Genomic DNA, 11,383 nt, shown 5'->3' with positions numbered 1-11,383 from the left:
CATGGTATAAGCGGGTTAATGCCCTTCGAGGTGTCCATTGTCAGGTATAATGGACTTCGGCGGAGGCAACCGTCCTCCGCTGCGCGTCGGACGGTTCACGCCTCGCCGTCGTCCATTAATACCTGATAATGGACACCTCGTCGGGCATTAACCCTTACATATTTCACTAACTTAACCAACATAAAAATCAATGAGGGCATAACGTTTGTGTGTTAGGGAGGTCTAAGGAGTAAAATGCATGAATTCAAATTGCAAGAAAAAAATTGTGATTAAACAGTTAAAAATGACAAATTGCAGAATTTATCAAATTAATCATGATCTTATGAGAGACACACTCTCTCACACAAACACAGGCACACACATACTCTCTCTCTCTCACACAGACACACTTTCTGTCTCTCCCTCTCTCTCTCTCTCTCTCTCTCTCTCTCTCTCTCACACACACACACAAATTTACCTAACCCTAAACCCTATTGCTCACACACTCTCTCTCTCACACAGACACACTTTCTATCTCTCTCTCTCTCTCTCACACACACACACACACACACACACACACACACACACACACACACACACACACACACACACACACGCACACACACAAATGTACCTAACCCTAAACCCTATTGCTCACACACTCTCTCTCTCACACAGACACACTTTCTATCTCTCTCTCTCTCTCTCACACACACACACACACACACACACACACACACACACACACACACACACACACACACACACACACGCACACACACAAATTTACCTAACCCTAAACCCTATTGCTCACACACTCTCTCTCTCACACAGACACACTTTCTATCTCTCTCTCTCTCTCTCTCTCACACACACACACACACACACACACACACACACACACACACACACACACACACACAAACACACACGCACACACACAAATGTACCTAACCCTAAACCCTATTGCTCACACACTCTCTCTCTCACACAGACACACTTTCTATCTCTCTCTCTCTCACACACACACACACACACACACACACACACACACAAATGTACCTAACCCTAAACCCTATTGCTCACACACTCTCTCTCACACACAGACACACTTTCTATCTCTCTCTCACACACACACACACACACACACACACACACACACACACACACACACACACACACACACACACACACACACACACACACACACACACACACACACACACACACACACACACACACAAATGTACCTAACTCTAAACCCTATTGCTCACACACTCTCTCTCACAGACACACTTTCTATCTCTCTCTCTCACACACACACACACACACACACACACACACGCACAAATGTACCTAACCCTAAACCCTATTGCTCACACACTCTCTCTCTCTCTCACACACACACACACACACACACACACACACACACACACACACACACACACACACACACATACACACACACACACACCTAACCCTAAAGCTCACAAACTCTCTCTCACACACAGACACACTTTCTATCTCTCTCTCTCTCTCTCTCTCTCTCTCTCTCACACACACACGCGTACCTAACCCTAACCCTAGATATCAATCTATATGCAGGATTGTTTATTGCTGTAATAAGTTAAATGAGTAAAATCCTGCAATACAATGTTTCACAGGCATTATACAAATAAAGAAAAAGTAATATGAATGATGTGTACATTAACTTGTATGTATTGTTATGAACTAATATCCTGCTTTGGCCACTTGTGAGCAAAATGCTAAAGAAAAGTTATAAAATTAAGAACATCAGTATCAGCATTCAGGGCACTATGATCATGTTAATTATTGTTAAGGATATAGATGCAAAATAATATTGAATACATATATTTACAAGATCTAAAATATAAATACACTGTATTCTACAAAATCTGTAGTTTGTATTGATCTGTATGAGTAGTATTGTAGTTAATGTAAAGTGAGGAAGAAAAAGAGTATTTGTCAGTTTTATTCAAATTAATTAATGTTTTATCATGGGATATACAACTTGTGCTAAAGTCTATGCATACAAATTAATATGCATATGCTAAATGTAATATTAAATATATTGCATCAACAACCAAAAATTTATGTTAATATAAATATTTATTAAATTTGCAATAAATCATTATTTTTAAAAGTTGTAGGTGTAATGTAATGCCACGTGTAAAATATGTAATATAAAAGTAACAAGCAAGCAAGCTATGCCTCTATAACAATGGTGACAGAGGTTTATGGATAATGTAGACCCTTCTGTTATTCAAATCTGCAAAGAGTTAGAAAATATTGGTGTAAAAAACAAACACAGTAGCTCAGGGTAAGACTGACTTTTACTTATTTATTTTTTAATTAATCTGAAAAATATTTAATTTCCAGACTCAAAAATCTGATTTTGGGAAGATGACGAATCCAATGCTTCAAATGTTTGTTCTAAAACTTTAAAACTCTTCTTCAGAAAGTTCTGGACTGCTGTTGTCCTCACTCTCCTCTTCAACATCTTCCTCCAGCAAGAAGAGGGAAGGGTCTGTGTTGACACTGCCATAGGTGCTGGTGACTGCTGCAAGTTTCTGCTGTAGAATGTGCCGCTTGTGTAAGATACAGCAGTAGAGCCCCCTGTGTCCATCTTCGGTCAGCTCTCTAGGCGGATCTTGAGGTAAAAAGTGAAGAAAATTGACGATTATTAAGCAGTATTTCATTAAAAAAAAAACACTAAGAATTGTGATTTTTTTAAAGCAATATTTACAGGAAACTATAACATCCTGGTTAGTGGGATAACCTTATTTATACACATTCAATAAAAAACATTTATCGTACGTACTATGGATCTTGATGTCCTCTTTAGTTTCCCGAAGAAGACTGTCCAGTTTGTCCAATGTTTTTTTTAGATGCTGATAATGCTGAGTCATCTCTTTTACAATTATTATCTTCTCCTCCTCCATGCGCCTGACCAGCATGACTTGATCAAACAGTCGTCTCTTCAAGCAGAGACTCGCCACTATTTTTGAAAATAAAAGTGGAGAGGAAAAATTTCAAACACTAACACACAACATATTCAGCTTTACCTCTAGCAGTGTTCTTCACTAGTCATTTTGAGCGCCTTGAGAATAATATTGATGAATAACTTTATAAAAATGTACAAGGGTAGTAATATAACAATATCCTAACTGTATCATCCCTTAAGTATGCATATAATAATGCAGCCAATACACAATTGACAACAACTGAAACATCACACTACATTACAATACAACAGAAAGTAAAAAAAAAAAAGCTCAGGCCAGTATTAAGATATGTTTTTATTTTTTTTATTAAAGACATATCTAATTGTGATTTCATGCTTGGGTTGGATTTTGCCATTTCAGAATAGATATGGCTCTCTTCTTAAATGTATTTGGCTATTGCAGCTCTTATATATAAAAAAAAAGTGATGACCACTACTAGTATAGAAGGTGTGTTACAGGAGTAACAATAACTATCAGATTATCACTATGTCTTTATATGGTAACATTACAGATAACTTTTCAGATAGCAACAGAATATATAATGTGTTATTCTTTACTGTATGTTACACCTTTTTTACTGGGTGGCAGTGTTAAATTGCTGAGTGTTATTACTTATATTAACAATCAACTGCATTTTGTGAATTCAAAAAAGCACAAAAATAAACACATTAATTACCGTCTCCTTGTGCTTCCCAAGGCAGAATCAAGTCATCAGAGAGACTGCATGCTGCTTCGGTGCCAATTTTCTCTTCACAGCCAGGAATGGTGTTGTACAGCACTATCTTCTCTCTGAGTGTCTTTTTGAGCTCACCAAGTCTTCTCCGTTTGCGTTGCCTTGTTTGGTTGCTGTCTGTAAGTTTAAAAAAAAAAAATGTTAGAAATTTTTTTTTTTTTTACAAAATGCAAGTTGAGTGATGTAGTATCAAATAGCCTACCATTTTGTCGATACAGATCATGCTTCTTTCTTCGGATTGAATAAATAATCTCATCGATTTCACTCTGGAGCTCTTCCTGGCTACTGTGAGTAATGTCTCTCTCTTGAAAACCAGAAATAAGCAAAGTCGACCATTACAGAAAACACAGTATCAAAAATGTAGACAAATATATATGGAAATGTATACACCAGCGACTATATTACATACCAGTGGCTGCCCATTGCTTGACATCACACACCCACCGATCTGCATCTTCCATAGAGATGTTTAACTCCTGCTTGAGACTCTCAAGATTGGCTGCTTCCATTTCTGCTCTCTGTGTAATCTATTTAAAAAGATTTTTTTTTTAAATGACAGAAAACATAGTATCACTGCAGAATTAACCACAATTGCCCCTGAAAGAAAATGCAGGGGAGAGCACAATCACATTCATAGTGTCTCCAGGGCCCAGGAAACACCTTAACATGCGGTCTAGGCTTCTTACATTGACAAATCTTTTCGCCAGTGTCTTGTGGAGACTCTCCACCTTCCTATTGTTCCATCCCATGGCAAGTACAGTAATCATATCTCCTCTGCCTATAAAAAAACAAAACCGATAAGAACAAATCAATTGTACAATCTAGCATTGTGTCAAACACAATGGTTAACCCTTTTTTTCAACCAACCTGACTTGGTCATGTACTTTGTAGTAAGAGCTGCCCTTGAAAGGAAGCTATTGACCTGTTCCACCTCTTCACCAACAGTGTTTCCTGCACCCTCCTGGCTTCTACCGCCCCACCTGACCTGCTCCCAAGAAGAAGACCAAGACCTTTATCATTCTAAAGACCTTTATCAATCTTATTTATTAGTTTGTGTATCATCAATTGAATTTGGTGCCATGAGCAAATTTTGATGTTTAATATTTTAAAAATATAAAATGTTCTGAGGTAGGATAACAATGAAAGAAAAGCTTTCACAACTGCAATTGTGCAGTTAGAACTTTTGGACGGGATCGGGAAGCAAATCCTGCAAACAACCCTGCTGTTCAACCAGAATGATCAATTCTCTTGTAACAGTGTGATCACTGATAGTAATGTTAACTATGTTTAAAAAGTTCATAAGCATTGTGTGTATATATACACCCAACACACACAGACACTAAATAAGTAGTTTTAAACTTGTCCTTGAAGATTAGCACTACACATTTTGTATATCTCACTTATATGACACTTGATTTAACTCATCAGCTCATTAGTAGAGACCGCAAGACCTGAATTGGGTGTGTCAGATAAGGGAGACATACTGTACACAATGCAGTGCTGGGGTCCTCCAGGACAGGTCTGAAAACCACTGCATTAAAGTATTTCAATAATGTTTACCGGTACTACTTTTGACTTATGAAACGTGCATATTTTCCGAGATAATAATCAAGCTAAATTTTTCTGATGCTGTAAGGATGTTTCTAAAAAAACTTAACATTAAAACGTAAACTTAACTCGCACACAGTACCTCACATTTGCCAGTGTGAGCCTTGGCATGCATTACAGATAAAAAAGGTTTCATCATGGTAAGTGGTTGGAGCTCGGGTATCTTTTCTGCCATCTTTTCCAAATAAGGCCAGTACCTGTAAAGAAAAAATTGCCAAAACTGGTAAGGAGACAAACCAGGACCTAAGTGACTAGTACAATTCCTGTAACCAATCAAATAACACTACAGTATGTAGTCATATGTATGGTAATTTGTCATATCAGTACTGATAAGGTAGTAGCCATATTCATTTTCTAATTCCATAATATAAAAAATGTGTGATATTTAGCTAGTCATGGTGTTAATGGTTATTAATAAAGGTAAAACATCAGTAAAAACTTCAGTTATCATTTGGCAATGGCTATCTACCTGCAAGCAATGTCCATACAAAAGAATGTTGCATTTGCAGCTTGTGCCAGCTCCTTCTGCAGGAACATTGGGTAGGCATATATTTCACCACGGTAGTGGTTCAAGCCTTGCAGCAAAATTCCATGTCTGCACACAGCTATTTCAAGGCCCTCTTCATCCACCTTGGCCCTGGACTTCTGTGCGATTTCTCTGCCTGCTGTAAATGTTGCCGGTCCACAGACATCATGACCTGTCCTCTGAAAGTAGATACAATACGTTACATGTAATCCCAGGACAAGAAAACATTCAATTAAAAAGAGTTAAAGAAATCCTTACACTTAACATCTGGCTTCTAATTTGGTCAACAAAGGCAGATACTTTGGCATCTTGTGCGATGAACAGTCCATCAAAAAGAGATGGTTCGTCTGTCCTGTTAAATAAGAGGAATTCATCGCCAACACAATTACATAATAATGATTTAACATTGCATTCACCTAAATTAATATAACAATTAACCATAAAGGTGCCACACATTTTAGTCTGTATAAATCACATTTGATCTGGAACACTGTGTTTAGAGTATCAGCTTGTATTTGTCCTGTGTAAATGAATGTTGTAATTTGGAATTAACTTGTGTAAGTAAAAACATACTGTTTAAAGTACAAATAGAAATAACATCTTTATTTTTGTTTGTGTCTTCAGGCTACAGAAGGGAGAAAAAGTTCCTGAACAATTTACCAGATTGCTGTCATAGAATTGTAAAGCTTGTTTAAAACAGTGCTATTTCTCTCAAAACACTTTTTAAATTGTAAAAGCATTTACGTTTGAATGTGAAGCAATCATACATTTGACACATTTTGTTACTTTCCATGAATTTCAAATAAAAGTATAATTATATAATGACTAGAGCCAAAAAAATTATGTTGAAGAAATAGGTTTAGATGCCACGAATGGTTGTTATTTTTAACAGCAATAAGGTAAAGTACAGTTTCTCTATATATCAGTCCATCCATAGCTATACTTGCTTTTCCTTTAGAGGGTCATGGCATGGGGGGTCTAGAGCCCATCGCATCTAGCACTGGGTGACAGGTGAGATGCAGCATGGACACAAAAATACCATTGCACCACCCTATATCCAAATTAAAAAAAGAAATGAAAAATTACACTTACCCTTTGGATTTCTTGAACCGGTAATGTTTTCTATTGCCGTCTGCAGATATAGCCAGCATGTCTGGTGTGCATGCTGGGCATTTAAAGGGCTCCATCAGGCACATATCTTCTTTCCTAAAATTGCAGAAGGAAAACTCCCGAAAGACTCTGTGGAAGGTGTCACCACAAATACTACCCGTCTGGAAAGGAGGATGGTATTATTTTGGTAAATAAAACATTTTGAAGTCTGGAATTCAAACACTTTGGAAATTAAAACAGCCCTTACCCGACCAGTGCAAAGACATCGATGTTCAAGCATTCTGAGAAATGCTTGTTGGGATAAAGCTGGGCTGGCTAATTTCATCTGCTCAAATGATGAGAACAGATCAAACTTAAACAGCATTTGGCAGCTGGTGGTTGCTGGCCAGTATCTGTATTGAAGCAAGTCACTAATCCCAGGAGTCCATTTGGAAGAGCAAAGTGGACAGCTTATACACGGCAGGCACAGGTTGTATGGACCTTAAAACAAACATGCGTTTACGATTTGGCCAGTATTTGTACAGCACAGTACAAAAGAATATAGTGAGCCATTATTATGCTTGACTTCATCTGGTTGGATATAAAAAGGTAGAAGGAAGTGACAAGACATACCGTTGATAGTCACCAATACGGTCTGCTTTCCTGGGATCATTTTGAAGTCAAGGTTTGGACCACAGGAACAGATTTGTATTGGTGGAGGAATTGGAAGCATACACACTGCAGAAAGTCAAAATCAAATTTCAGAAAGTCAAATTTCAGAAAGTAATATCAGTAATGTCTACACATTTACTCAACAAAGTAAAAAAAAATTCAATTAAAGGAAACTGCAGAGGGCACCTACTACTACATTATCTGAACATACCTTGTTCACGGAGTTGATATTGGCCACTTTCATCAACCACCACTACGGATGTTGGTGGAATGGGTTTTAAAAAACCATCAAACATTGCTTCCCTATCATGGAAAACATTTTTTCGGTGGATCTCGGTGTCACTTGATGAACAGAAAAACTGATTTCCTGAGGGGATACAGTCTAAGCACCGGACAACAGCATCAAGAGTTTTGCATTGTTGACAGGAATGCTGGGTAACGGTCTCTGCAGCCAACATGCAATTCAAAATCTCTGGCATTGCAGCCCTGAATTTCTTTTCAGAGATGACCTGTCTTTTGGTCCATGCAGACATGGTGGGTGTCTCTTCTACTTCCACTGATGCAGAGACAGCAACAGAAGTTAACAGGTTTTTTAGCCTCTGAAGATTTTGATCTAAATTAATAAAAAATAAAATGATAATAATAAGGAAAAAGCCAGTTGCAATAATGCATTTTAATAAAGCAAATTAGCAATTTCTTATATGGTTTTGTCACTTCATATGCATGATAGGAATGGGAATTACATACTTTAACAGTTGCCTATATGTGACATTTTAAATTTAAATAGAAAAGCTGAAATTATTTAGGCTTTCAATTCAATATGCTTACTAAGACTTGGTACCTCTTGCGGAATATCATTCATTTGCACCTCCTCAACCTCTGAGATCTCCCTAGTGCCGGCAGGTTTAACTGCAAACACACGTAATGATATAGAAAACATTACTGCTGACCAAAAGCTTAGACACTTGTGAACAACAGTATGCAGTATATTTTACTGACCAGATCGTTTCTTCTGAACACGTTGTGGTAGGATGTACCCATGCTGGTCTCTCTTTCTCCAGGAAACATTGGAGACTTCAGTTCCCTTTTTTTTCCTTTTCTTTTTAGTCTGTAAGTAAAAACTAAATGATACATTTTGGGGAAGCATTTGCAGAGGCATTTTCTTTTAAATTTAGGTAAATAACATGATAGAGAAATAAATGAAATATTTTACTTTTTGGGTTTCCAACTCATCAGCCATGGTTTTTGCTGCTTCCAGCCATTCATTAAATTGTTGTAATGACTCTGATGCCATTTGTAGATGTTTTTAAATAGAAATAATTGAAGGATAAAGTAAAAACATTAAAAAAAATACAAAACAGGAAAGCGAGAAATAGAGAGAGAGGAGGAAAAAGAAACTGGCTCTTAAAAGAACCAATTGATTTGTAAAATATTTCAGTGATAAAGGATGGGTACAAAAACCTGAAAACAAACAGATGAGATGATTAGACAAAACAAACCAGGGCTCTGTGTGGGCACAGACTGGTCCTTGTCAACCTGTTTGTGCCTATAAATCTGAATGCACTAGTGCAGTGGTTCTCAAACCTGTCCTGGCGTACCCCCAACACTGCACGTTTTCTTTCTCTCCCTAATCAAACACACCCGATTCAACTCATCAGCTCATTAACCCATGTAATAATGAGCTGATGAGTTGAATCAGGTGTGTTTGATTAGGGAGAGAAAGAAAACGTGCAGTGTTGGGTGTGCCAGGACAGGTTTGAGAACCACTGCACTAGTGGGTATTATTAAATAAATTTTATTTTGCATGTGAAGTGGGGACACTTAATATTCACCAATATTATTGATCTGCCTGCATTGGCACCATTATGAGAACTGAACTGAACTGGATAATGGCATCACTGTTTTCTCCAGAGCGGCTATATAAATGAACTAAATTAATGTTTGTTTGTTTTTTTAAGCTGATTTGAAACAATCTGTATTGTAAAAAGCAATATATAAATAAATGACTTGACTTGTGGCTATAACCTAAAATAGGCAATAACAATGAATGTACAATGAACAATTGATTCCGTCAACCGATTTTGCCATTACTGCATTTTTTTTAAGTCTTTAAAATGTTATACCTAGCTGAATTGATACCCTGAATTTAAATCATTTGGATAGCTGTAAAACTGTTGTGACCTATTTGTATAATGCTGAAACTACCTTTTTCTCTAAGAGAAAACATTTAACGTTACAGTTTTGGATACATTAGGCTGAAATTATTTGTGGCAATATGACAGAAATTGCAGATGCATGTGAAATAGCAACATGCTGCTAGCGATGAAGCTAACGTTAGATAGTAGGTCGCAATGAAATAACGTAACGTTAACAGTTACTTTCTTAATGAGTAAAATGGCTAACAGTTATCGCAACTGATTTGTAACCCAGACGGCAAAATGCACTCATTTAGTTCCACATAAATTACAAAAAACACACACAACTACTTATAAATATATATTAAAAAACAACAGCATAAAATTCACACCTTACCTATATCGACCTCGCACTGGGACTGTCAGGAAAAAACCTGGCCACGCCACTCCTCCGCCGCCGCCGCCGCCGCCGCCGCCGCCTTCTTCTTCTTCTTCCTTTTGGTTCATTGATTTTTTATTTTTTTTATTCAGCGCCACACGAATGTGGTCAAATGGTGATATGTTAAAAACTTTAGCTGAACTGAAAAAAAAATCAATATAAAAATGCTGAAAATGTTTTAAAATCACTACATATGATAATATGTCACGGTTTTATCATCTGTAGTGTTTTTTTTTTTAAATCATCGTTTTTTTTTTACTTTGTTGTTACAAAAGGTTTATCTTAAGTTATTTAAAAAAAAAAAGGATAATAGTTTAATTATTTTGATGTGGTTCTTTACTTTCCAATACGTTTTTTTGAAGAAGAAAAGCACATCAAATACATAAAAAATATATAGCCTAAATAAATTTAGGCCTACACATCTCAGTTTTCTGTATTAATCTCAAGTAAATGCAATAATAAAACAAATACTATTTTGATTGGTAATGACGGTAAACGCCATTTCATTACACACGACACCGTCATTATTAAAAGGAGCGCTAGAGGGCGGTTAACTTTAAAACGTAAGTATAGGTCGTAATAAGCTGCTTGCACATACGACCTTGATGGTCGTTTTTTGTAGGAGGACAGTCTCCAAAATAAAGTCATATGACATGATCTTGAAAAATATTTAACTAAAGGACAAGTTCGGTATTTTACACTTAAAGCCCTGTTTACAGATCGTTTCTGATGAAATAGAACGGTTAAGATAAAAATTTGGACACATGCTGCCGTCCCGAGAATTTTAGGTTTCTTTCGCTTCCTTCCTAAAAACGCATTAAACTTTCGTTTACAAAGACGTGAAACTCACTGAGTGGTCAGGGGTGTTCACTGATATGCTCACACAAAAATCGCTGCAAAAGATGCTTTCAAACAGGTGTTTTACCATTCGTTGAGAGCTTGAATAATAGACACTCCAGCCCAGTTGGTGGCGGAGTAATAGCGTACCTCACAGCACATCCAATACAAGTCAATGGACATCCAATTCAAGTCAATGGAGTTGGACAAAAACTACGATAAAACCTGTTGGAAAGCATCTTTTGCAGCGATTTTTGTGTGAGCATATCAGTGAACACCCCTGACCACTCTGTGAGTTTCACGTCTTTTTTTTTTTTTTTTTTGTGATTATGATTTTTT

The 11,383-nt window shown here is 37.0% G+C and overlaps 1 protein-coding gene and 1 long non-coding RNA gene across 3 annotated transcripts in view; both read right to left on the bottom strand.

The window, feature by feature from the left end:
• LOC309488539 overlaps window positions 1-11,383 on the bottom strand; it is a 42,705-nt gene that overhangs the window by 29,677 nt on the left and 1,645 nt on the right. The window lies entirely within an intron of this gene.
• LOC309488476 (uncharacterized protein) lies at window positions 2,322-10,442 on the bottom strand. Of its 2 annotated transcripts, none has more exons than XM_082156736.1 (18): window positions 10,166-10,442; window positions 8,847-9,094; window positions 8,633-8,741; window positions 8,462-8,542; window positions 7,845-8,246; window positions 7,595-7,699; window positions 7,230-7,462; window positions 6,965-7,143; window positions 6,131-6,224; window positions 5,816-6,051; window positions 5,429-5,543; window positions 4,606-4,723; window positions 4,425-4,516; window positions 4,148-4,265; window positions 3,941-4,042; window positions 3,682-3,855; window positions 2,822-2,998; window positions 2,322-2,650 (listed from the first exon to the last, which is right to left on the bottom strand). In XM_082156736.1, exons 2-18 carry the CDS (start codon window positions 8,925-8,927, stop codon window positions 2,442-2,444), a joined length of 2,625 nt encoding a protein of 874 aa, XP_082012862.1. In that variant the 5' UTR covers window positions 8,928-9,094; window positions 10,166-10,442; the 3' UTR covers window positions 2,322-2,441. The 2 variants fall into 2 exon arrangements, with proteins under 2 accessions (XP_082012862.1, XP_082012863.1); XM_082156737.1 differs by lacking the exon at window positions 10,166-10,442 and having other exon boundaries at window positions 8,633-8,653; window positions 8,686-8,741; window positions 8,847-10,124.

The sequence above is a fragment of the Leuciscus leuciscus genome (genome assembly GCF_965113295.1).
Source record: "Leuciscus leuciscus genome assembly, chromosome: 23".
NCBI classification, from domain to species: domain Eukaryota; kingdom Metazoa; phylum Chordata; class Actinopteri; order Cypriniformes; family Leuciscidae; genus Leuciscus; species Leuciscus leuciscus.
This window is presented reverse-complemented; position numbering and strand designations above follow the sequence as displayed.